At 38.0% G+C, this 27,772-nt stretch overlaps 1 protein-coding gene across 1 annotated transcript in view; it reads right to left on the bottom strand.

Moving 5' to 3' along the window:
- The window catches only part of Neb (nebulin), a 200,620-nt gene that overhangs the window by 140,099 nt on the left and 32,749 nt on the right, over positions 1-27,772 (bottom strand). Inside the window, exons 26-46 of the mRNA XM_048812256.1 lie at positions 27,215-27,322; positions 27,019-27,132; positions 24,190-24,387; positions 23,150-23,257; positions 21,053-21,151; positions 20,198-20,302; positions 20,004-20,111; positions 17,552-17,863; positions 17,260-17,466; positions 14,925-15,029; positions 14,148-14,255; positions 12,088-12,399; positions 10,916-11,122; positions 9,161-9,265; positions 7,575-7,682; positions 6,252-6,563; positions 5,649-5,855; positions 5,090-5,194; positions 4,847-4,954; positions 3,482-3,793; positions 2,009-2,215 (exon numbers count right to left, since the gene is read on the bottom strand). Of these exons, the coding sequence (XP_048668213.1) occupies positions 2,009-2,215; positions 3,482-3,793; positions 4,847-4,954; positions 5,090-5,194; positions 5,649-5,855; positions 6,252-6,563; positions 7,575-7,682; positions 9,161-9,265; positions 10,916-11,122; positions 12,088-12,399; positions 14,148-14,255; positions 14,925-15,029; positions 17,260-17,466; positions 17,552-17,863; positions 20,004-20,111; positions 20,198-20,302; positions 21,053-21,151; positions 23,150-23,257; positions 24,190-24,387; positions 27,019-27,132; positions 27,215-27,322 (3,555 nt within the window). The remainder of the gene's footprint in view (positions 1-2,008; positions 2,216-3,481; positions 3,794-4,846; positions 4,955-5,089; positions 5,195-5,648; positions 5,856-6,251; positions 6,564-7,574; positions 7,683-9,160; positions 9,266-10,915; positions 11,123-12,087; positions 12,400-14,147; positions 14,256-14,924; positions 15,030-17,259; positions 17,467-17,551; positions 17,864-20,003; positions 20,112-20,197; positions 20,303-21,052; positions 21,152-23,149; positions 23,258-24,189; positions 24,388-27,018; positions 27,133-27,214; positions 27,323-27,772) is intronic.

The following is a 27,772-nucleotide window of genomic DNA, read 5'->3' on the forward strand; positions in this document are numbered from 1 at the left end:
TTAACAGTTATTGATTAAAATTGTGCATTAATATAAATTCCCTTTCTGATACTGTGTATGACATACTTTTTACTATTTATAAAGCTAGTAAGTTAAAAATGCTCTTTAAGTCAGGCTTAATTAAAACAATTAAAACTCCCCAGACTAGGAGTTGGCAAACTTTTTCTGCAGAGGGACAGATAGTCACTATTTTAGGCTTTGTGGGACACAAGATTTCAACTTTGATATTATAATGCAAATGCAGCCATAGACAATATATAGATGAATAGCTGTGTTATGGTAAAACTTGCTTTACATCTGGTTATGAGGCTGAGGTGGGAGGATCAATTGAGCCACTTTGACACCAGCCTGGGCAACATAGTAAGACCACTGTCTCAAAAACAACAAAAAAGCAATAGTTTTATAACCTCTGTTTTAGGCCAGTATTACCAGTGGAATGTTCTGCAAAGATGAAAAGGTTCTGCACAGTCCAATATAGTAGCCTCAGACCACATAAAGGTATTGAGTACTTGAGTACATGGTTAATGTGAATAATGAATTATTATTATTTAATTAATTTAAATATAAGTCATCACATATGGCTTGTGATTATGTGATTAGACAGTGCAATTCTAGTGGAGAGAGCAATGGCTAGTCATAAGACTCCATGTTCTAGTCTAACCCCAGCCATTGACTTTCTGTGTCCTCATTAGAAGGTCCTTGTCTCTCTGGGCCACACTTTCCTTAACTCTGCAATGAGAAGATTCAACCTGATAATCACCAAGATCTCTCTCAATATCATTTGCCATTTCTATGATTCTCATTTTGGCATCATTCTCCTAAAATGTTCATTCTAACACTGAAAAAGTGAAAGTATCTAATATTTTAAAAATCTATCTTCATAATAGTTTAGATTCTAAATTTTGAAAAGGAATACCGAGGTTTGTGCCTTGTTTAGGCAGGTCCCTTTCAAGAAGGTTGGTCTTCTTGAAAAATCTGTCTCCAGAAGAGATGCCAAAGGATTTACCCCAAGGTTGAGTGTATATAAGACAGCTGTATTTCCAGTGCAACCAGAACCATTATTTTCTCCAATTGTTTATGGTTAAGGTCTGAATACTTTTTCCTTGCTTTTGATAATCAAAAGCATTTCTAATTGTGATCTACACAATATAACCAGTGCTGCTATAATTATTTTATTATTTTTAACTTTAAAAATAGATATCTAGGGTTGATGCTTGTTGGTTTTGATACCATCTTATGGAAAATAAATATAAAAATATAGTAAGCTTTTCTAAAAGTTATTTTAGAAAGTTACTCTTTAGTTTTAATAAATGGTACAAGAAAATAGTGGTATACAATAGTGGCATACAAAACTTATTGCCATGACTACCCAGAGAAGGACCTTATTCTTCCTTTTTTTTTTTTTTTTTTTTTTTTGGTACTGGGGATAGAACTCAGGGGTACTCTACCACTGAGTTACACTCAAAGTCTTTTTAAAATTTCATGTTGAAACAGTGTCACATCTAAGTTGCTGAGGCTGGCCTTGAACTTGTGATCCTTCTGCTTTAGCCTCCCGAGTAGCTGGGATTGCCACCTGCACCAACACACCCAGCTGAGGAGATTCTGGCTCTGAATGATGCTACAGCCATGTAACCCAGGAGTTTTCTTTGATCCCATCAAAGCAACCAGAAGCACAGCTGCAAGTCCCAGCTGTTACCTGGTGCTCTGCTGGTTCAGTGCCATGAAATTCTACTCAACCTCACCTTGGACAAAAGGGACTTATTTTCAATATGTATATAAAGAAAGGATCCCTATTTTATTTTTTTACTTCAATGTGATAGGATAATTCGTTAAACAGTTGGGGGAATAATTTCTGGGTTTTTTTTTTTATCTTCAATGCCCTTTTTCAAAGTAAAGTAAACCTCAAGTATGATCCTTATTAACTGTGTTAGCAAAACTTGTAGATTAAATCTGACATGCCCAGATTTCCTTTGATGCATATGAAACACTGTATTATTGAAAGACTTACTTCATTCATAATTTTTGCATTATTCTGGGCCAAAACCATGTTCATTGAGTCCATCAATGTGGAATACTTCAAAGTATCTGGGTGCTGGCGGTACTTCTTTTCACTAATAATCTCCATGGCTTTCTTGTTTTTCTCAGCTTCCAGGGAGCCCAGAGGGAGCCATCCAATGCCCTTCATGAAGTCAGCATAGTCAGCTTTGTACTGATTCTGCCAAAGAAGAAGAAATGATTCAATGAGGAGAAGAAATCAGAACTTCCCAGAATCATGAGTATATATTTAATATTTCATAACTTCCACTTCAGTTTTCAACCAGCAGTGTATTTAACTTTGACCATTTTTGCCCCTTTTTATCTTTGTTTATATCTCCTTGCATGGGAAATTAAAAGTAAACGGAAATATCTTTGTGATTTGCTTCTCTTGACACTTTCATAAAGACTGGTAAGAAATACCAAGTCGATTAATTGGCCAAGAGACTATTTTCTCCCTGAGAAAGTGACTATGTGACCTCTCTTACCAAGATTTCCAAGTTCCCTTGGTAAGTAGATTACTTTTGCAAGCCCCATTTCTCTCTTTATCAGTCTTTGATCATCTATATCCAATCCAATCTATATCCCATTCCTTCAGACAACCCAGAACCCTCATTGGTTCTTGATGCAAACTTTATTCTTTTTCTTCCCAAGAGCTGTACCATAATTGCTCTCATTCATTCAGGACTGATGTATCTTTCTGGCAATTAATAGTTCAGGTTTGCATTCCCACAGAGAAACGTAGGCTCGGATTGGGGCTGTCTGCTTTTGGTTGGTAATTTAAATTCATTTCTTTCAGCCACCAAATAACCTCTTTAGCCAAATTCCTGGCTTTGAACCCTTCTCTGACTTCCCTATACTCATTCCAAAAACAGCCTGTCATTGTCTCCTCGATATATCATCAGTAAGATAGACAATTGCAAAAACAGACATAAGAATGAAAGCAAGTTGGGAGCGAGGAGCTGGAGTTATTGCATTATCTGATTTCTTGCTTTCCTTTTTATTCCCCTATCAGGAGCCTTTAATGCATTTGATTCCCTTTGGTAGACTTTTTTCCTTCAACATTCTCTTCCTGAAACCAAATCTTATTTGCGCTTGCTGAATTCACAATTCAACAATGTTCACAACAACAGCAGAAAATAAGACTTTAGTTTCTAGAGTTAATCACCATTTTTTAAAAGAAATAAATTCAATGTAAGGTAACAAATAAAACCCCTCATCGGTAATTTGCACATGATTTTCAAGATTTTAAAATGTCATCATTGATAGTCACTCACGACTTGCTTCTTTTTTTTTTTTAATATATATTTTTTGTTGTGGTGCTGAGGACCAAACCCAGTGCCTCTCATGTGCTAGGCAAGCGCTCTACTGCTGAGCCTAAACCCCAGCCCCAAGATTTGCTTATTATCTAGGGTAAATGTTTGTTAATGTTGTGGTTTTCACATACATCACTTTGAATCTGCATCATATTCTTGGCCAATTCAAAGCTCATGGCGTCAGGAAGCATGTTGTAGGTATGGATCACATTCCTGTAGTTGGCGTTGGTGGCCACTTCCTGAGACTTCTTGGCGGTCACCACACTGAGCATGTCTACTGGTGTGTGGAAGGATGTCTTGGATTTCTCATAGCCCTTCTTGTATTCCCGGTCTGACTGCATCTTGGCCACCTGCATGAAGTGCACCAGTTTGGGGTCGTCTTCCAGGCTCCGGAAGCCAATGTGCTTCCCTTTGGCTTGTTCATAGGCTTGCTTGTATTTGTACTGTGGAAGGAGAAGAAAGTGTGGCAATGAAAATGATGAAGGAAGGAGAACAAAGGATCATTCACAAGTCACAAGTCTTAGGTAAAGAATTTTAGAGCTCTCCTAAAGTTAGTCGGGGAGCTAAGTTTTGTGCTTTAAATTCCATCTTAGACTTGAGTCCACAGAAAGACAGTAAATCAGAGTTAATCAAAGAGATGCAAAACTAAGTTGGCTTAGGGTGTTTGAGAAAGCTCTTCTTGTCAGCTGTCCAAGCACAGAAAAAGCTGCAGGCATGAATCTTCAGGCTGCATCTTTAAAGTTCCAGAGAGCCTGGCCATGGGTCTGCTGGGTAAAATGTGTAGACTGCACCATTACCTTTGCTTAGAGTTGTCTGTAAATAATTTGAACACCCAAAAGAAAAATTTGAAAGTAAGACTCGGCTACTTTGTACCTTAAAGAATGAATGAATGATTAGAGAGTGCTTAGACTGGGGGAAGGGAGGCATTATGGTTTAGATAAGAGGTGTCCCCCAAAAGCTCATGTATGAGACAATGCAAGGACTTTCAGAGATAAAATGAGTAGATTATGAGAGTTGTAACCTAATCAGTGGATTAATCTCCTGTTACAGATTAACTGGTGGTAACTACAGGCGGCTAGTGTGTGGCTGGAGGAGGTAAATCACTGGGGATGTGCCTTTGGGGTTTATATTTTGTTTCCGATAAGCAGAGCATTCTCTGCTTTCTGTTGCCATAACCTGAGGTGCTTTCCTCCACTGGGTCCTTCTACCATGATATTTTGCCTCACTTTGGTGCAAAGCTATGGGATCGGCTCTCTATGGAAGAAGATCTCTGAAACCATGAGCCAAACTAAGCTTTTCCTCCTCTAATTGTCCTTGTCAGATCTTTGGTCACAGTGACAAAAAATGCTGACTAAAACAGGTGGGAACTTGTGAGTTACATGGGATGGTGTGTCCACCAAAACTAAACGGAGTTGACCACAGCTCCGCAACACCCACAGGCACAGCTCATTTCTCTCCTTCACTGGGCCCTCAGCAGGCCCAAAGGAAACACTTACGTCACTGGCAATGTCTCCAGAGGCTTTTGCAGCCCTTATTGAGATGGCGTCAGGCCTCAGGTCATATCCTTTCTTCTTTTCTTCTTCCCAGCCAGCTTTGTATAGTTTCTAGACAATGAAACAGAAAAATAATAGCATGTTACTTGGGTTGGAATGGGGATCCTGATTCCAAAGTGGTTGGCAAGTAAAGACAGACATTCCAAAAATATTAGCTCCCTCCCACCTTCTTCCCCATCTACTTACATCACTCATGGTGATTTGGTTTACTCTGGAGAGCAAAATGTCTGGAGTGTCAGGCATGACATGAATGGTGGTCTTGTCTTTGTTCCATTTTTCAGTGTAGAGCCTCTGCAACACAAAGGTCAGTGCATGATTTTTGTAGCAGGACAAGCTTGTAATCATGCTAGCAAGAGGAAGAGAGTATGTCTCCATGGTAAAAGAAGTTAAATCTGATATGTGATATGGATGAAATAGCAAGACAGCTAAGGAAAATGGATATACAAGAAATATAACCATCAAACCAGGGGAGCCCTCTTCCACTGGAGAAGCAAATGCCATCCTGCCCCCACCTCACAACTCTATGGAGCTCTGTAGTTCTGTTGCCTCTGTAACATGATGGCGAGAGATAGCCTGAGGTCAACAAGAAGGCTCCCTGGACATGATGAAAGCTATGGAATCCCCTATCAGCACCACCAGAACCATCAGAAAGGTGAAGGTACTGAAGTAGCTTACAGGGGCACAGCTGGGCTCAATAGGAGGAGCTCTTGAGGGCTCCCTGCTGGGGCCAGCTGGTGGCTCTTACCTTATCCATAGTCAGTTTGTTGCTCTTATTCAGTGCCTGTTCCATTGTGTCCATGGAGTACGTGAACTTCAGCTTCTCAGGGTGCTGTCGATACTTCTTCTCACTAAGAATATCTCCTGCTTTCTTTGCTTTTTCCACCTCCAGGGAGTCTATGGGGACCCAGCCGATCCCTTTCATCCAATTGGTGAAATCAGATTTGTATAGATTCTTTACAACAAGAATAAAAATTTTCCTTTCAGAAAAAAGCCAGGGCTTGCATTTCTTTGTCTACATGACTTATTCATTAATGAATCGGGGAAAAAAGGTGAGGGAAGAGTGGAGAGGAGGGAGAATGCCTGATTTTTACTCCCTATGGTCTTTTGGGATAAAAAAAAAATTTACAAAATGCATCATATGTTGGGTCAAACATCTAAAGTTTAAAAAAGTATTATTTTTATATATCAGATATGTATGTTACAACATCAACGAAGCTACATGTAGTTCAAATACAACTTCAAGTTCTGCAGGAGGTCCCTGGAGAACAGTGCGCCCAGCAAGGAGCTTTCCTTCCTCTCTCCCATCTCTAGAAATGGACTATGAGCTCTGCTGCCATCTGGTACTTACGTCACTCTGGATCTGCATGGCATTCCTGGAGTGTTCCACATTCAAGGCATCAGGCAGGAGAGTGTAGTTGTGGAAGGGTTGCTTGTAGTTGGTGTTGGTAGCAACCTCCTGGGATTTCTTTGCAGCTGTCACACTGAACATATCCAAAGGTGTGTGGTACCTGGTCTTGCTGGCTTCGTAGCCTTTCTTATACTCACGATCGGACTGCATTTTGGCCACATTCATGTAGTGAACCAGTTTAGGATCATCTTGAAGACTGAGAAACCCAATTTGCTTGCCTTTGGCTTTCTCATAGGCCTCCTTATATTTGCACTGTTTGAAAGAGAAGAGCAAAGCAAAGTTTGATAGAGTAGATGTCAATGTCTGATAGAAACAGAATTTACATAACAAGCAAAAGCCAAGTTCAGTTTTAATCCAGGTAACATCTAAACTTATTTATTTATTTATTTTAGTATTTTAAAAAAACTAGCAAAATATTTCTAGTGGATGGTCTTGGCACCTGTTCAGAGGATAATTAAGAATTGAATACTTCGTTTGTATCCAGATTGTTCACCAGTAGATTCTCTGAATATGCTTAAAGGTTCCTCAAAAGTTTGTTAAGTGTTTGATGTGTGTTTCTTATCTTGTTTCTATTAATTTCCATTACCTTAAGGTAGTTGTGTAATCATGAGTAAATTTCTGCAAAGCTGTAATACAAACTATTCAACTTGAACAAATTTTTACTCTATTGAGGCATTTATATGAATTCATTGAGAAAATATAATTTAATCTGTAAAGAGTAATTAATTAATATCTTATTATTTAATTTATAATTCTTCCTGGTTTTTATTTCACTTGATTTTTTTATTTATGGAAATTAAGAAATTAAAACAGCATATTCTAATAAAATACTTGGAATTTCTTTAAATTTAGTGATATTTTGGTAGGTCAAGACTTTTTCTGGGCAGGATCCAAATAAAAAGGAGTTCTTATGTTCATAATATATTAATGAGAGCTTCAACTTTTTCATAATGTGGAAAAAAAAGGTTTTTTTCTTGATAATAGTTATGTTGAATTTTTAAAGATATCTTATGTGAAGCAATGTAAAAAACATCATTGGCATTTAGGATATTAGGAAATATTTGTATATTATAATTTCTTTGCTCCCTTATATAATTCATAGTCTCATCTTCAATGTACAGATTTTTAAAACATATATGTGTGTGTGTGTATGTGTGTGTTTGCGTGTGTATGTGTATAAATATATATATATATATATATATATATATATATAGAGAGAGAGAGAGAGAGAGAGAGAGAGAACTATTTTCAAATTAGACTTACATCACTAGCAATATTCCTTGAACTTTTTGCAGCAACAATTGGAATAGCATCTGGTCTCAAATCATAGCCCTTAGCAAGGGTTTTCTTCCAGTCTGCTTTATAATGAGCCTTCAAAAATAGGAAAGATTATTTATTATTTGACATTATAAAAAGAGAAAGAGGATGCCAAAATATTTCTTATAAAACATGTCATAACACATCTCTTCCTATGAAGAGAATTCAGTTAGGCTTATTCATTCATGTTTTACATACATATTAGATTCTTTTTTAAAATGTCAGTAAACTGTACATGCTATAATCTTAACTGATTAAAAACTGTATATGTTGGAGTAACAAAGGAATAAAAAGATAGTTCCTTGAATGTAGGATAACAAAAAATTTTCATTTATTTTTTCACAATTTTCTATATTTTACATAATAATAATAAGTGTGTAATACATTGGGCAAAGTTTTCATAATAAAGCACTTCAAACTTATAGAGAGACATGGATGCTAAAATAAAAAAATCAGATGTTAATACTACCCAGCTTTAACTGACCTTCATGCTTAAATATTACTTAAAAAATTAGGAAAGAAATTTCAAATGAACCAAAAATCTGGAAATTATTACCAAAAAAATATATTTGGAGATAAACCAGATAAACCTAAAAATGTTAGAAAGAATGACTAAGCCTACTTCTAAAGAAATGAACAGTTATATCTGGGTTTGATTATAATTTAAAAAAAAATTTTTTTATAGCTATAGATGGACAGCATGCCTTTGTTTGTTCAGTTTTTTTATGTGGTGCTAAGGATTGAACTCAGTGTTTCACACACGCTAAGCAAGCACTCTGCCATTGAGCTACACATAGCCCCAGCCATGATTATAATTTTATATCAGAATTTTCCAACATTCTTTTTCTAAAAAAGGGAGCCAGGCACAGTGGTAAACACCTGTAATCACAGCTACTTGGAAGATTGATACAGGAGGATTGTAACTTAGTGAGATCTTCTCTCAATATTAAATTTAAAAAAGGGCTGAGGATGTAGCTCAGTGGTATAGTGCTTGCCTAGCATGCATGAGGCTCTGAGTTTGATCCCTAGTACCATAATAAATAAATAAATAAACAAACAAATAAGTAAGAAACAATTCATATAGTGAATTTAAACATCATCACCATTTATGTGTCTAGACTACCTAAGAGACAGGCTAACTACATTTAAAAAAACAGAGTTTCTGAAGAAAATTGAACTCTTGGAAATTTCAATAAATAATTGAAACAAAAGTTATACTAAGAAATATTAACCTTTACTACTGACTATGCATTTCTGTATTTTACAATCTTGTCTATCTCATTTTGTTCCTTTTTTCCCTCCAAAATGAAATACCAGTTCCTAGACGGATTTTACCACCCATCAATGAGTCACAGCCCATAGTTTGAAGAAGTCCACATTAAACAAAATTTTATGGTGACCTTTAGTCACATGTTGCATGATAAAGGGCTCAGTTTTCTCCCTTTGAACTACTCAGTGAAAAAGTTATCCAGAACAGGAAGGAGAAGCTCACATAAGCAATATGGCACCATGCAAAATACTCAAATACTCACATCACTCATGTTGAGGGCATTGACCTTGGCTTGAATAAACTGAGGCAATTCAGGGTCAATAGTGTACTTGTGCTTCAGTTTCTCCCCCTCTACCTTGTAGTTCAACTGCAAACAAAGGAAGAAGTGTGCAGATGTCATCAGCTGACGTGACATGAGTTTCACCAAGCACTCACTTCTTTGCAAAAGAAGGCTTTCATTTGTGATTTCCACATACATGGTAATGCCTTACTTTGGCAGGGAGGGGACTCGTGTAACATAATTGGTGTTCTCGTTCCACTGGACTGTAGCTAGGCAAGGTGGTAGCTCTGTGTTTAAAGTTCTGAGAAAGGCAGACCTGACCTCTTGAAGTTTATAGTCTAGTAGAGGATATAGATAATAAACATGTGAACTATAAACTATAGCTAAAATTTATGATGTGTTGTAAATGGAGTAACTATAGGAGAGGAACAAGGATATTCATAAAGGTGCTCTGCAGAGGGGACATTTATACTCATATTTGGAGTAAGGGCAAAAATGCATTCAAGACCCTCAGGCTGGAAATGGCCTGGCCACCTTGAAGATCTGAGAGCAGCCTGAGACCTGGGGCTTGAATGTGCCCAGGGCAGCCAAGAGGGTTAGCCAGGTGGGACAGGCCCTGGAGTGGAGAGAACTTTCAGTCAAGTTAATGAGTTAGGTTTTAAGTTTCAAGGGCAGTTCCTAAGAGGTGTTACATATAAGACCTCTGGCTATTGTTTGAGACACCAGGCAGATAGTCCTGACTATAGGTGTTGCAGTCATCCACATGAGAGATTAGGAAGCCAGATGTAGGATGGTGGCTGCGTAAGCACAAGCATCCAGTGAGGTATTTAGGACCTTGACTTAGCAGATATACAGGATGAGGGGCTTCCCAAGGAGGTCTTACAGGTGACCACCACATTTCTGGCTTCAGTGACCAGGCAGACACTGATGGCATTTTTTAGGACAGGGAAGACTTAATATAGTGAGAATATAGTGTTCCTAGCTAACTAGAAAAACTCAATGAGAATTGACACCACCGTACTTAGTACAAAATAAATCAAAAGAAACTACACCAATTTATGACCATTGAAATGGAATTCAATCCTTAAACATCTGCAGTAATACAAGGGCAGGGACTACCCTAAGATGTCAAGTCCACTAAAGTGTTCCCCAGTTTCCAAAACCTAGGGCTAAGAACAAAATCATTTTCTTTGCTTTTTACTTACCTCTCTCCTTCTGATGTAGGCATTTTAACAGAACTCTGAAATTACTAAATGATTCAAGCCCAAAGCATTATAATTAGCCTCTGACTGAAAGAGCAAGGGTCCTGGAATCTGAAGTAAGACCCAGGATGCCTGCAAATAAACTGCCTATCCCCTCCCCAGAGGCCTTATCCTAAGATTGCCTCTCAGAGCATGAAGCTGTTATACAAGGGAATCAGGACATTATGCTTCTTTCCTGTGTACCTGGGTAGAACTGTTGCAACTCAGACAGAGTAGCAGATGATAATAGTAATAATGTCATTTTACCATGTATAATGGGTGAAGGTCTGTTTATAAATATCACAAACAGTTAACATTTGGAAAATAAATTTGGAACATACAGGTTTTCCCCTGACTGTTTTTACCTGTGTTTTATACCTCTGAAAGTAGTTTATTAGTTAGCATAGATGCATCCTCATGTATTAAATTAAGGATGGTGGAGTGGCTGTCACAGGGGATTATTCATAAACAAATCCTTTGAAGGGAAGCCACTTACATCACTTAGCTGCTTTGTGTTCTGCTGAGCCAAAACCATGCCCATGGAATCAGGCACACTTGTGAACTTGATGGTATCTGGGTGCTGTCGATACTTCCTCTCATTTAGTGCATCGCCTGCTTTCTTGACCTTCTCGACCTCCAGAGAGCCAATAGGGATCCATCCAATGCCTTTGAAGAAGTTGTTATATTCGTCTTTATATACATTCTGTAAAAGAAGAAGCTCATGTGAAGAGGCATCCTAAGGAATATTCAAGGGATGTTTCTTAGGTTTGCATTTCTATCCAAGGAAAATAGACAGCAATTCTTTCAGTATGCTCGTGTCTGACCATGTCTGTCACAGGGATTATTACCTGGAATTTGATGAGAAGAAAAAGCAGTTCTGTTGTTAGAGTGCATTATACTGCACCAGAAGGGAATCTAGGTCATATATTTCCATGGGTACTGCCAAAAAAATTTTGTCTCTTATATGACAGTAAATTGGACTTTCTTTTAGATTTCACTGAAGACTCGAAAATTTTTGAGTTTCATCTACACTGTCTACCTGAGCTATTCCTGATCTAGCTGGGTAGAAAAATTTTTATGCAGCACCAATAAGTGAGTACCCTTTCTTCCCTTTACAGAAGACAATTCTTACAGAAATCTGGCTTCTGCAGAAAGAAATGCCCTGAATGTTAAACACCTCCCTGTGCGGCTCTCCATGAATCATGCTGCAAGCACAAAGCCTTCCCAGTTCATTTTAGATGACTCATTACATGGATTTACATGGTTGACAGTGTGACCTTGTGTTAAAAAAAGAAGAAGAAGAAAGAAAGAACGAAAGAAACCTTCCTAAATTCAGAAAGCATCAATAATTCTCCTCTTTTGCATTATACAGCTATCACCTTAGAAGCAAGCCCACAGAAGCACCTCTGGCTGAGAATCAAGGTGGCTTATGCAGTTAATGGAAGGCAGTTTTACCTTTCATCCATAATTTAACAAAGACAGTGTCAATTATTATAAGCACAAAAAGCCAGCAAAAATATAACTTATCTACCATGCCTTTTTAAAACAAATGTTGTTTATATTAAAGCACATTTTTAAAATATTGCATCGGAAGCCTAATAAAATGGAGAAAAATGATCACCCTCTAAGTACAAGGATCTCTGGGTCTGTCATGATATACATACTTACATCACTCTGAATTTGATTTGCATTCCTAGTGTGCTCGAGACTCATGGCATCAGGTAGGTATGTATAATGATGCAATGGCTGTTTGTAGTTGACATTGGTAGCCACATCCTGGGCCATCTTTGCAGCTGTAATGCTAACCATGTCCCCAGGTGTGTGGTAGCTGGTTTTGGTATTCTCATAGTTCTTCTTATATTCACGGTCGGACTGCAACTTTGCCACATTCATATAGTGGACAAGCTTGGGGTCATCCTGGAGGCTTCTGAAACCCACATGCTTTCCCTTTGACTTCTCATAAGCTTCTTTGTACTTGTACTGCAGAGGCAGAATTTGGTTAGCAAATTATTTGATAACAAATATCTATACTAAGCACTGGGAATACAAGGGACAGCAATTACATTTACACAGAGAGGCACTGGGAACATCATGACATTTTGGAAGAGCGATCAAGAAATGCAAACCACACCTCGCCTTCTTCAGAAATTTCAGAACTCAGCTGGGATTTCAAGAGAGCGTTATGATAAATTCAAGACCAGCTCTCTTCCATTGCTTTGACTCCTATAGGTGATTTGCATGTAGAACCATAGTTAAAAACAACTCAATTTCCACACCTAAAATGAACATGTCACCTTCTAAATATAAAACCAATATATCTTGGTTTCACAGGGATGTGAATCCTCCTGATTCAATATGTGATTTCACATCATGAATGTGAGTATTAGCTATGCAGCCTTTGCCTACCTACTGATCAAAACAGTCCCCTTCCAAACTCAGAGATGAAACAGCTATGAATGAATTAAGGGGCTACAGTAAGGGCAGAAACTGCTGCCGGTTTTTCTCGTCAGTAAAAACCTATTCTAAAAAGCGAATCTGTTCAAAGTTTATCACTGCTGGGATCAGCAATGGGATGTAGATTGAGCTATCCTATAATAGGTCAAAACCTCAATTTTTGTGTGAGGGAATTCAAATCGACCTAAACCCTACAGACACTGAGCTCCTGCAGTGTAAGTATGCATTGTTAAACAAGGGTTTAGCAGGTGCAAGCAAGGATTATCAAATGATCACTAGGCATGTAGTGAGAACATTGGCAATTGTCCCCCCACACAAAAAAGATATACTTCAAAATTTTGTGTTTGACTTAAAACTAGAAATGTATTTCATAGCAATGTGCATTATGTGCAAAGTCTTGAAGATGTTTTCAGTACTGTTCCTAAGGGGAAAGATGTAGAGGCCTTATGCCTCCATCTCCTATGTGGGCTGTACACATGGTTGTTTTCTTTCTTAAACCAAGATGGTAGCCCCTGGAATAGTGTGTGACAGTGAACCCTGCAACACATGCAAAATTTTTGAGAGGTGTGGTGGCGCACGCCTATAATCCCAGCAGCTCGGGAGCCTGAGGCAGGAGGATGGCGAATTCAAAGCCAGCCTCAGCAACTTAAAGCACTAAGTAACTCAGTGAGACCCTGTCTCTAAATAAAATACAAAATAGGGCTGGGGATATAGCTCAGTGGCCAAGTGACCCTGAGTTCAATCTCCAGTATCCTCTCCCCAAGAAAAGACAGGAATAAGAGTATATTTTTTAAAAAAAAAATTACAGATGAAATGGGCATCAATTTACCTGTCTCAAAATGTTGTGCTAAATTAGTGGGCTTTAAAAATTTTTGGTTTATAAAATATGTACATTTATATAATGTCTTTTCAATCTTTTAAATGTAATTATAATGCAGGCAGTCATTTGAATTTAATGTGTTAGTGTCACTCAGGGTGTTCCCAATGAAAATAAATGTGGGTTGTCAGGGAAATGTGTCAGCAAAGGTAATTTGGGCTATGAATCAGGGGAGAATGCCACTGTCAGATTTATGACAGCTCTACCAAGTGGGGTCAATCGAAAAGAATAAAAAAATGTTGAAAAAGTGACAGGTTTTCAAAACAATCTTTTGTGGAGAATGCGAATGTCATTAATTCAACATATTGTTTTCAATGTGGTATCCATTTAAACAAGCACACATCTGATTACTTCTTAGAAAGGCAATCACTCAAATTTCACCTAAGACTTTACTCACATTGCTGGCGATGTTTCTTGATGACTTGGCTGCAGTGATGGGGATAGCATCAGCCAGGACATTGTTGCCCTTGGCTATTAAATCATGCCAGTCCCGTTTATAACAGACCTAGGATGGAAGAGCAAACAAGGGTGTCAGCATGCTGTGCATTAAACAATGGGGGTTGTTTTGTTCTTTTCCAGAAGTAAGCTAAAGGAGTCCCCTCTTGCACACCCTCTTCTAGGAAATCACAGGAGCAAAGTGTCACCCTTTGTGTTTAGCATGAAACTCCTGGACTCTGCACTTTATTCACCCAACGCTGGTGTTGGCACATACTGAAAAGAGATCCTGAAAAGCTGGAATAGATCCAGGGGAGAGTAATGAAGATTCTGGAAACCCTGGTATGTAAGGTATGAAAATGAAGCTGTTCAGTCTCATGAAAGGAAAGTCAAGAGAAGACCCAGTGATCAGCTTTAGAAATTTTAGGGTTATTGTGAAAAATAAAATAATGATTTCATTTATTTTCATTTTTATGGAGAGTAATAAGCTCCCCCATAAGCAAAACTAGGGAAACTAAGTAGAAATTTTAGGGAAATACTTAAGAAGAAGGCAATGTCCTGTGGTTTTCCTATATTAAAAAGGGCCAACTCAAGAGGCAAAGAACATTCCCATAGATCCTTCCCTTACTGGGGGCCATGTGGGAAACTGAGCTACTTAATTATCAAGCCATTCTCTTATTCTAAAATTCTGTTGTTTTATTGTCAGCTCTGAGTTTCACACACTAAAGGTTCTACTTACATCACTGATATTGTAAGCATTGCACTTAGCCTGGATGAACTGTGGAAGATCAGGGCTCATAGTATACTTATGTTTCATGTCTTCTCCTTTCGCTTTATATAAGATCTGCAATACACAGACATGAAAATAAAAAACTTTACACATCATGCTAAAAGAAAAAGGTCCATCAAGTGCACACTTAAAAGGAGTTAATCCTAACACAATCTCCCCTATTTGTGTTGTTAAAAATCACCAAAGGCATTTTCTTACATAAAAAAAAAAATCTTATTATCTTTAGGACTATTCAATAATTATTTATGTTAAAAGAGCAAAAAATCTTTTAAGTACATAGAAATCTTTGGCTGCCAGAGATGACAGGAAAGTCAATCCAAACATGAAAACTTCACATGAATAACAAAATTCACTAAAGCCAGATGACTTTATTTTCTTGCCTGTGGAGTTAATAGCTCTAAAAGTTTTGTTTTTGGTTTTTGTTATTTTTAGGGTTTTTCATTCTTAGAGAGGAAATAGCAGTTAACTGAGTCTTTTATTTCTGAAAACCTTTCCCATTCTATCAGTATATGCATATAATATTTTTCTCATAATGGGCAGGTGCTTACACATGAATCTGGTACTCTCAAAAGGTTTATCATTTTACATTTATCCTATTTTGTCATTGTAAAAATTACATACACTTTTCACAAAAAAAAATCGAAGTATCTGACATTGCAATCTTATTGAACCCTCTTGGTAATAGTGAATAAACGAATATTTCCTAAAACTAAAATACAGTCAGAATGGTAGATAGATTTTGTCTCTCAGTTGTCATTTTCTTTATACGTCCACTTCCCAGGGCTGACTATGTGAAATATCTTACATAGACGGTGCGTATATACCACAAGTAAAACAATACACAGTTGATTTTCAAATCAATGCCCGAATACCAAATCATTTATTTTAGGAATCCAAGAATCCTCTTTAATTTCTCACTGCCTTTAGAAACATTATTTAAACATTCCCCAAATTTCATGATTTTATCTTCTAAACATTTCCTTTACTATCATTGCTACTGCCTTAGTTTTTCAATGAAGTCTTCCCTTTGCTTTTTGCAAGATGTCCAATTCAAATGTCTGTCTCAGATCTCTCTCCTCTCCCTTATGGCCTCCACGTGTTTTTTTCTTTTGCTGGAGTTTTATATTTTATACACGACCTAATGATGGGACTCCATGGATTAAAAATCTCTAACATCTTCTACCTCCCCCATAGTTTTCAGCCTCTACAAATTAGCATACAGGAGACTGACCATCAGGCTGCAGTCCTGAGCTCTTTCCTGTCCTGGATTCCCTCCTTCCTCCCTGTCTTTGCTGTGCTCCTTTTGTCAGGAGTGTGTCCTTCCCACATTTGCCAGGAAATGTCTGGTAGGAGTCACCCCCCACTTTGCTTGTTTGTACTTAACAGCTGCTTCTCCCACAGTTTTCATCTCCATATGGCAACCCTGCTTCTATAAATGCTTTTTTTCTTATGTTCTCGTCCTATATTCTTGCTAATTCTTTTTTTTTTTTTTTGGTGTGGGGAGGACAGTACTGGGGATCACACCACGGCCTTGTGCATGTGAGGTATGTGCTCTACTACTGTGCTCCATCCCCAGCCCTCCTTAATTCCTGTATCTCACTAATTAATCTTCATCAATTTTATCTTTATACCACTAGGACATAATACAGTTTCTGGCACATGGTAGGTGTGCAAAAAAAATCATTAAATGAATTAATGAGTGAATGCTTTTTGATATTCTTTTAACTCTTCTCTATGCCAAACTTTTCCTTAGAGGATTTTGACCTTGGCCAGGTCATATATATTGCTCACAGACAGGCAGACAACACAAATCTCCACCAAGGCATGAGTTTAAGTGTCTTTTTTCATATGCTGAATTCTGAGAAGCAAAACATACATTCATTTGTAGTATTTCACCATATTAATGTTTTATATATGAAAAACAAATACAAACAATTTAATATAGAATAAAAATCAATGAATTTGTCACAATAACATGTCTTTGATTTAAGCTTAAATTCTGTGTGTGTATATATGGGTAGTATTAGAATTTTTTGCACCAAGTCCAATGTACCCAATAACAAGGTCTTTTCAAGGCAGATTTTTTAAAAAGTTTAAAGAAAGGTAAAGGAATAAATTTTTAAGAAAAAAGAAAATTTTAGTGCCTGACCTAAAAATAACTGTAAGGTTATCTTTAAATTAAATACACAATAAAGTTAAAATGAAAAGATACTGGTACAGAGGAATAAAAGCACCATGCTGCCAGCTATCCCTTCCACACCTTCTGCCCGCTCTTTGTACTCACATCGCTGACTTGCTGTGTGTTCTGCTTTGCCTGGACCATTACTGGGGAGTCCACGATGCTGGTAAACTTGAGGGTGTCGGGATGTTGCCTGTACTTCTTTTCATTCAGGGCATCTCCAGCCTTTTTAACTTTTTCTAAGTCGAGACTGCCAATAGGTATCCAGCCGATGCCTTTCATCCAGTTGTTGTAGTCCTCCTTGTAGGTGTTCTACAGCACGGGAGAAGAGAGGCGTGAGGACCTGGCAGGCTCAGTACTGAAGGGGGATTTCCTCGTGGGAGCACCTGTCACTTACATCACTCTGGATCTGCATCATGTTTTTGGACAACTCCAGGTCCATGGCGTCGGGCAGGTAGGTGTAGTGATGGAGAGAATGCTTATAGTTGACATTGCTGATGACATCCTGAGCTTTCTTGGCTGCCACGACATTGAACATGTCGTGAGGTGTGTTGTACTTGGTCTTCGTCTTTTCATAGTCTTTTTTATATTCCCGATCGGATTGTATCTTGGCCACATTCATATAATGAACCAGTTTGGGGTCATCTTGGAGACTTTGGAAGCCGACCATCTTCCCTTTAGCTTTTTCATAATCTTTTTTGTATTGAACCTATTGGACACAGAGGAGAGCATATTTTAAAAGATTTTACTGAGCAAGGAGACCATGATTCAAGTTAATTAAGCTTTCTAGAAATTACTATTCTTTGATCAACAATTAGCTAGTTAGTGTGCATATAGTTATCCTCCAGGAGAACCATTTCCAGGATCCTACCCACCCCACCCAAGATGACAAAAGCAAGTCCCTTTTATAAAATGGCACAGTACTTGCATATAACCTGTGGATACCATCATTTATACTTTAAATCATCTCTAGATTATTTATAATACCTAACACAATGTAAATGCTATTTAAAAAGCATTAATTGGGGCTGGTGTTGTGTGGCTCAGTGGTAGAACGCTCGCCTAGCATGCACGAGGCACTGGGTTCAATCCTCAGCACCACATAAATGTAAAATAAAAATATTGTGTCTACCTAAAGCTAAAAAATAAATATTTTTTAAAAAAAGCATTTAGGAAATAATGATCAGAAAAAGGCCCTTACATGTTTAATATGGATGCATTCCCCCGACCCCAGCACTGGGGATTGAACCCAAAGGCAATCTACCACTGAGATACATCATCCAGCTCTTTTTAGTTTTTTATTTTGAGACAGAGTCTCACTAAGTTGCCAGTTTGGCCTTGAACTTGCAGTCCTCCTGCCTCAGCCTTCAAAATAGCAGGGATTCCAGGTATGTGCCACCACGCCTATCTTTTTTAAAATATTTTTAATCCAAAGTTGGTTGAGTCTGTGGATATGGAATCCAAAGAGATGAAGGGCCAACTGTACTTTGAAATGTAGCCTGGTAATATAAAAATGTTTAGAATCCATTTGGGTGTCCATAGTTTCTTCTGCCCACCCAAGAGAGGTTGGGATGGGGGATGCTACCATATTCCATATCAGTGATAAGTCTCTATAATGTTCCAGTCCATTTAGACATCAGGAGAGAAGAATGGAAAGTTAAATATCTCACTATCTCTTCCAATTGGGTTGAAGACCCAAGTTCCTGGCTGTTTGATTAGCCATAATTTAGTAACAGAAATTTGATGTTCCTCATTACTCAAAGGGAGACCCAGAATGAGCCAGTAGTGGTGAATGTTAATGGGCTCCAAATAATAAAGAGAGGTGAACTGAGTATCCCTGGGGAGAACTGGAGAGGACCCTGAGGAACAGAGGCAGAGATGAGGGAATATTTGTGGGGCATAGGGTGGTAGAGGAAAACACCCACAGAGAAAGGGTTAGTGGGAAATTCTGGGTGGTGGGGTCTCTTAGGACAAGGATATTGTTGTTTAATTGTAAAGTATCTACATTGGTGCAATGCAAATCTCTAGTTGTGTCTGGTTGGACATAGTTGTGCTTGGCATTTTCAAGGAAATCAAAACCAAAGGGCTCTTCCATCTCTGAGTCATGCAGAGCAGAAAGAGAAGTAGATCTACCAGAGGTGAGCTCAGGTGAGCTCAAGTAAAACTATCCTTTGTAATCTAGGAGCCAGAGGTGATGGCAAAAGCAAAGACCTCAGTGTTTGTAGTATTAGTGGGGGTGGGGATTCTATTTCCTATAGGACAACAGGTGGGGTCATGAACCAATTTCATTTAAATCTGAAAGAGCAAAAGTGACTTCAGTTCACATCTGGGAAAGAAAATTATTATTATTATTTTGGCAGTACTTGTGGATGCTAAAGCACATGCTCTGCTACTGAGTTGCATTCTCAGCTCCTTAAAATTCTTTCCTTTCATGGAAACTAATGACTCCTAGGGGATATGAAACTGGAGGCCAATTCACCAGTCTCTAGACATAATGAAGGAAAAAGAGAGAAAAGGGAAAGAGGGCAATCACATAAATTAGGAAAGTTTAAAGATAAAATTTTACCATCAGGATGACTTAAATGGTAAATTGCTTCTTCATTTCCATAAGAGAGGCAATGTGAATTTGGGCAGAAATGTAGATAATGATCTTAAAAGAAGGGCCCTGATGAGAACTCATCAGAAGGTTACCCTAATCCTGTCCTAAAAGATCATTCATATCTGAACTTTCTTTCCTGAACAGTTTTCAGCCAGATTTGCTTCTGTCCAGGGACTTCTGGCCACCCATCTGGCCTCTAAACCCCCTACCTGTGTTTTCTAGTTACACATGTGGCCACAGCTGGACTTACGTCACTCGCCGCGTGCCTGGCTGCTTTGGCAGCTTTGATGGGAATGGCGTCAGTTCTCAGGTCATACCCCTTCTTGCTCAAGTCCTTCAGGTCTGCCTTGTACATGTTCTGAAAGAAAACCATCATTTGAGTTTCACCGCAAGGTTCACGTTAGCAGAGGTTGGAAACACGTCAACCTGAGTCTACACGCGCACCTCGCTGATATTATAGGCATTCACTTTAGCTTGAATGAACTGCGGCAGGTCAGCTGGCAGGTTATATTTGTGCAGAACTTCCTCTCCTTTGGCTTTGTAAGCAATCTAGAAGGAAAAAAAGTCTATAAATAAATCAAATAAACCTTTAGGAGAAATAAGCATTTAAGATCATAGGAAAATAATTTCAGCAGGATCATTTTACACAGGGGTGGTTTTAGGAAAGGCTCTCTGTACTGTCCATATTCATCTGCACATACCTCTAGGCATTCAAGGTCACAAGTGCAGTTGCAAAGGGTCCTATCTCAGTGCTGCTTCAGTCTTGGCAAAGATTCCTTGGTATACTTTCAGAATCTCAGGACCTACCTAGAGGGGCACCTGGTGGACCTTAGCCCAGGAAGGTGACCTGATGAAAATGTTAACTGCAGACACTTTTCTGCACATAGGAAAGGCTAACAGGGGGAAATACACCAGCCACTTCCATGGGTGACTAAAGGGATTTAGGGATGTTTTTGTCTCTATGAATTTTGTTCTAAATCTGACTTAAAACATACTTCTTCCATTTGATGCGGTGCCTATATTTATTCTTTCTGTTCATTAAGAGAAGTCCCTCATACCTTTTCCTTAGAGTAATGCCAAGGAATGAAACAATAGTCATTATGTACAGTATTGTATACATAATTCCCTGAAGATCTGAATGAGGTCTGCTTTATTAATGAACAGCTGGAAAATTATGCAGTTTCTCATGTCAGCAAGGCTCTTTAGGTTGTGTAATGCTGCAAGTGGTCAGTACATTTGAAATACAAACACATTTATATTAGTTAACAGTGATCAAAATATTGATAGATGAACACTTACATCGCTCCTCTGGGCCTGGTTTATTTTAGACTGTACTATAATCGGAGCATCTTCAATTGAGGTAAACTTGAGTGTGTCTGGATGTTGGCGATATTTTTTCTGTTTGGTAAATCAAAAAGAGGAAATTGTGTTACTTTCACTGAAGTCTAACGTCTCAAAATCTTTGAACTTTATTTTGGAGAGAAAAATGTAAAAATGTAAACATATCAGAGTGTTGATTGGCTTGGACAAAAAAAAAGAATACAATACAAAATTAATGTTTTAAAAGATCATTTTCATTACGGGTGGTTTGGGACAATAGACCATATAACTCTCAGGAACTGGACTTACACTGCTCCCTCAATTTCTTGCTTCTGACAAGAAAAAAGGTACTCTGAGCTACACAGGGTCCAGAAACATCACAGAATTTTCTGAAGGATTAACAGATAAGCAAACAAGGAGATTTGGGTTTCTTTGCATGACACTGTCAAGTTCTTAGGAATGTCACTCAGCTGGGGTTACTAATGAGACAGCAGACACTTGCTTTGCAAGCCTTGCTTTGGTTTAAATATAGGTTATCACTGAAGGGCTGAAGAGGCCAAGAAAAGAGACTCTTGGAAGGTAGCCCAATTGGGAACTGGCAACTTTTGGCCACTCTTATTCCCATATCTTCTCTATTTTCCCAATCCTTATCCTTTGTGTGTCTCATACACCTGACTGCTGCATACATAGTAACAACATTTTTTCAACTTTGGACTTCTGAAAAACCACCAACCCAAACACCTTTTTCTTGAAAATTCCAAGCAGGCAAAGTTGTGTTTTATTCTTTTTAAATTAATTAATTAATTAGTTAGTTAGTTAGTTTGTAGGCAAGCACTCTACCAACTGAGCTATATCCCCAGTCTGGCAAAGTTGTTTTTGCCAAAACCAAACAAAAGCACAATATAAGAAAAATTAAAACTTGAGCCTGAAGGACAACTGTTACTCAGCTCCTCTGTGCTTTATGAAATCTGTTCTCCCTGATAGACATGTCCACCTGACAACCAACAGTAGCAGTTTTTGGTCTTGACAGAGAAGGGACAAATAACCATGTTGTCTTAAGAGCCTGAATTTTGAAGACTGTTCATTCCTAGACTGAAAATAATTTGCATGCTACTTCAGATCCACCAAGAATACAAGATGGCGTATAATTCTTCAAATAATATTTGTGTACCAATTTCTTTATTCAAAATCATCACAAACTGGAAATAATCCACGCATTCACCATCTGGTTAAGAACTCATCAACATGTGGTATATCCATACAAAGGATTACTACTTAATTAAGAAAAAGGAATGAATTTTAAATAGACAGAAATTCGAATAACCTCAAAACCATCATGATAAGCAAAAGAATCCATATTAAAAAGAAAAATTTAGAATAGTTAAAACTATAGAGACAAACATCTCAGCTATTGCCAATTGTATTTTTTAGAATGGTTGCAAATATGGAGACAGAAAGTAGATCAGCTATGGGTCTAAAGATGGGCATAGGATATTTTGAGGAAACTTTTTATAGTACTGGTAGCATTTAAAATTAATTTGTGGCTAGGCACAGTGGCTCACACATGTGATCCCAGCAGCTCGGAAGGCTGAGGCAGGAGGATTGTGAGTTCAAAGCCAGCCTCAGAAAAAGCGAGGCACTAAGCAACTCAGTGAGACCCTGTCTCTAAATAACATACAAAAAATAGGTCTGGGAATGTGGCTCAGTGATCAAGTGCTCCTGAGTTTAATTCTCTACACTGTCACTCTTCAAAAAAGTAAAATTAATTTGTGGTGATGACTGCACAGTTATATGAGTTTATAAAAATTTGTCAAGGAATATGCTTAAAATAGGTGATTTTTGTGGTACAAAAATTATACCTTAATAAAATCATTAGAACTATTTCTATTATAAATAGTATGAATGATTTTGGTAAATAAGTATGCTTATCTACCTGAATAACTAACTCATGCATGTGGTAAGTTTTTCTCAGCAAAAAATAATCAGAGAATGAGGCAGAAAGGAAGCACTTTCCATGGCCTTTGAAAGTTGCAGCGGGACACATTCAGACCTCTCCCAACAGCCCAGCAACTTTACCTCATTAAGGATATCTGAAGCCCGCTTGGCCTTTTCCATTTCCAAGGACCCAAAAGGCACCCAGCCGCAGCCTTTCATCCAGCTATTATAGTCAGCTTTGTATTCCACCTAAAACACCAAGAGGAAAGTGACTTTTCTTTGCTCACTGCCCACCTTCTTACATAAATCAGTAACACGGTACTCAGGATGCTTTAGGATCTCTGACCCGCACCCTCACTCCACACTGGAAGGTTAACATAGACACTTTTTTGGTGAGAGATTTTAACAGCCCTGAGACTTTTTTTCTTTTCTTCTAGTTGGCTTAGGTACCATTTTATCCTTATTTCCAACTTAATAGAAGTTTGTGGAATTATGACTCTAATCCTGAAAAATGCTCAATTCAAAGCTGTGTTTCAAAGAATAAATGGAAAAAATATTTAGATGATCAGATGTCACCTGTCTGCTCCCTGGAACTCTAGCATGTTTCTAGAGTCAAATTAGCCCTGATGGTCACATTGAAGGTGATAATTTTGCTCATTTTTTAATTAGATAAGACTTGGTAGTAGTTGTGGTGAGCAGTGACTGAAACTGGGGGTCTCTGATGACTTCAGGGCCGTGGTGCTCCTGCTGCCTAGGAATGTTTCTGTGCAAGGGTACAGGATGCTTAGTTGCTATGGTGACTCCCGGCCCAAAGAGGCTCTGTGCAAGAGTCTTATCAGCTTTGACCTTGATCTCAGTCACTGCTCTCCCATTCTCTGTCACCCCTCTTCACTTCTCTGTCACCGCTCTCCACAAGTAGTTACTTATACTAAGCATTTGTATATATTATATTTCATATGTACTGGTCAGTTTAGGAGTATGTCTACACTGGCCAATGAAACACTTTAACATAGTCTAACTTATTAATTTTCATAAGCAAGCAGTTATTATTTGGAATTGGTCTTATTTGGGGGACAGTTCCTTGACACTTTTAAAATAAAGATTCACTCTGACTGTCTGGCTCTAGATGGTACCTAAAATTTATATTCTAGACACAAAATAGAGAAAGGCCATTCACTCACATCGCTCTGTAGCGCGTAGGCCTTCTTGGCAAGGTCCACGTTGATGCTGTCGGGTGGGTAGCTGTAGTTGTGTAAGATGTGCTTGTAGTCTGCATCACTGGCGATTGCCTGAGATTTCTTAGCTTGAGTGACTTGGAGCATATCAAGAGGTGTCGTGTAGACAGTTTTTGACTTCTCATAGTCCTTACGATATTCACGCTGCAAAATGGAGATGATCATTTATTACCACACATCCTCAGTGGATTTCCAAGAATGTACAGAAAATGGAATTTAGACAAATGGGTGCAAACATCTGAGTAGTGACTTGGCCCCTAAATTTGCTTATATGTCAACCATCATTGAAATGCCCCAGAAAAAGCACACAGGAATGGATCTTTCTAAAGATTTTTAGATAGAAAAAACAGCTACCAGACTCACAGAAGATATCAGCAAGGGCTACAGCTTCTGCTTAAGCAGCATTATTTAAAAATAGGTTTTCCCAAGGACTACTAGTAAGCATTCTTTCTATTAATGCAATCTAGCCTTTGAAGCATTTCGTAATCAAGAATCATTTTAAAAATTTTTATTGTAGTTGTAGATAGACAGAATGCCTATATTTTATTTGTTTATTTTTATGTGGTGCTGAGGATCAAACCCAGTGCCTCATGCATGCTAGGCAAGTGCTCTGCCACTGAGCTATAGCCCCAGGCCCAAGAATCATTTTTTAATTAATGAAAATCACATGACAATCATTTAAAACCTTTGATTTCATAAGATATTTACTTCATAAACAAGACTATTGACTTTCTAGAGTAATTTTTAAATGGATAGTTACCAAGTTTTTTTCAACCTGATTGTTATAGTCTTGACAGTAGATAAGTCCCACTGAGAATAGCAAGGGTTTTGTTTTTTTATACCAAGTTTAATTTTGGTAACAATTTGAAAGTCGCTTCAGATTGCAACCATAATAAGACCTCAGAGGAGAAAAGTTTGTGAAACTGAGCCATTAAAGTAGCCTTGGCACTTATGTATAATATTCTCATAAACCAAATGTCCTGGTAGGGCCTCAGGAGGCACCAGCCTTTCTTGGCGGGTTTTCTGGAATGATTAGACAGGGTGCTAATTAGTTGGGCCAAGTCCCAACTTCATCATATATTCTTACCCATTGCCTTAATAGAAAAATTCTGACCCACTGCCTGTGGGAATATCATAAACCCACCTTATCTCCCTATAGTCGCATAAGTGTCAGAGACAGTGCCGAGCTAGTAAGTACAGGTGTGCATTATCAATCTCCTGTGGAAATTTCTTTCACCAGTGGACCGATCTTTTAGCTAAGGGAACTTGATTTCCTTCTCATATTTTGTGGATTGTCATTTTCACTGAATAAACTTAGCTCTTAATTGTAAAATCTCAACCCTGGCTTGTGAAAATATGGAAACTTATTATGGTATGCACAAACATAAAAAATAAATAAAACGGATAAAGCAATGTCACAACTGTAGTTGGTATGTAGATGTGATTTTTACTTTTTTGTTCGTATTCATACAACAGACATGTATCCGTGCATAGAAAATGTTATCAAAGATCCAAATGGCTTTTCAATACCTGCAGTTTAGCATTTAGTGTGGATACTTTTTATTGTTGTTGCTTTTATCAAATAGGCTTTTTTGATTTGTTATTTTTAGATATATATGACAGCAGGGTGTATGTGTAATCTGTCAAAATACAGACTGGATGTTATGAGAGAATGACTTGTAGATTATGTCTTTCAGTTGCCAATATAAATCAATTAACAAGTATTTATTGATATATTTTGTGCCTAGTGTTCTAATACATTGAGTGATAGGGTTAAAAACAAAAGATAAAGACACATATGGTGTTGATGGGGAGCTATAACCTTCTTGAGAGGGTATGAGGAACTGGTGAACAGATAGCATTATGTATGTGAGCACTGACATAATAATAAAGAAGGAACGTACCAAACGTTAACATTAAAGGACATGATACGAACATCTTCCTTTGTAATAAAAAATGATTATTTGCAAGCTTTGTTGGATATCATTATTACTCTAAACATTTTTAAAACACAATATATACTGTAATTTGCAATAGCAAATGTTTTCCCCTGTAGAGTAAAAACTATAACCAGGAAAGGATAGATGGCCCCATAGATGCTCTTAAGGATATCTACAAGATCCCTGAAATTCAGGCAAGAGGAATGAAAAAAAAAATGTTCATTTTTCTAGAGAAGTGGCTCAGATATTTTAATGATATTCTCAAGGAGCCAATAATCAATGGAGTATTTTCCTTATACCTAGGCCAGTACTAATTACTGAAGTCAATAAAAAGCATTAATAGCTATATTTAGAACTTTTAAAAAATATTTTTAGTTGTAGATAGATACAATATCTTTATTTTATTTATTTATTTTCATGTCATGCTAGGAGAGTGCTCTACCACTGAGCCACAACCCCAGCTCCCTATATTTAGATTTTGTATTTGTGATTCATGACTTTTTTTTTCCAAAGTAGTTTTAAAATCATCATCTCAAAAATTATTTTACACCTAGATGAAAACATCTATTGATGTTTTCCAAGGGGCTTGGAGAATGGCAATTGATAATCTATTGCTAGTATTGAATACATTTTTCAAAATGAAAAGGACACCAAGCACCCATCAGTGGTTTCTGTCCTCAATGGCGAGAGGTGCAAGAGTTTGGGGACTCCTCCTCCTACAGTTCTCATTAGGGTCCTGTGAACGCGAGGTCGCGATGGGCATGAAGTGCTTTCTCCTGTCACTCCCTCCAGCATGCTCACAAGGAAGTCCCCCTGAAGATGAGTGGACACTCACATCACTCTGGTTTTTGGCTGTCTTCAAGGAGTGCAGCATCTTGGGATCGTCGTTAATGCTGAGGGCTCCAATCATTTTCCCTCTGCTCTTCTCATAGTCTTTCTTGTACATCACCTGCAAAGACATCCCACTGCTGGAGCCCACTCACTAGGACACAGCCTGGGGCCACCTGCCCAGATGGAAAGGCCATACTCACGTCGCTGGCATTCTTGCTGTTGGCTTTGGCTGCCAGCAGAGGGATGGCATCCACTTTAATTTCAAACTTCTTAGCTTTGCTCTTCTCCCAGTCTTGCTTGTAAACATTCTGGACAGGAAAATTTCAGCAGAAAATGATAAAAACAACATTGAACACAGATAAATCCAGTAAAAATTTTTAAAAAAATTGTAATTTGCATATGTAGGCTTATTTTACCTAGAAATACTTTATTTACCAAATGGTAGTACTGATTTACTTATCATCTAGTTTCTTCCTCCTTATCACTAAGTTAAGTACCAGAACACTCTTTAATGTTCTGGAAACTCTCTTTTCTTTTCTTTTTGGTACTGGGAATTGAACTCAGGGGCACATAGCCACTGAGCCACATCCCCAGCCCTTTTTTATATTTTATTTAGAGATAGGGTCTCACTGAGTTGCTTGAGGCCTCCACACGCTGTGCTGCTAAGACTAGCTTTGAACTCATGATCTTCCTTCTTCAGCCTCCTGAGCCACTGGGATTACAGACATGCACCACTGTACCTGGCTTCTGGGGACTTT

This window comes from Marmota marmota, unplaced genomic scaffold, assembly GCF_001458135.2.
Source record: "Marmota marmota marmota unplaced genomic scaffold, marMar, whole genome shotgun sequence".
Taxonomy (NCBI): domain Eukaryota; kingdom Metazoa; phylum Chordata; class Mammalia; order Rodentia; family Sciuridae; genus Marmota; species Marmota marmota.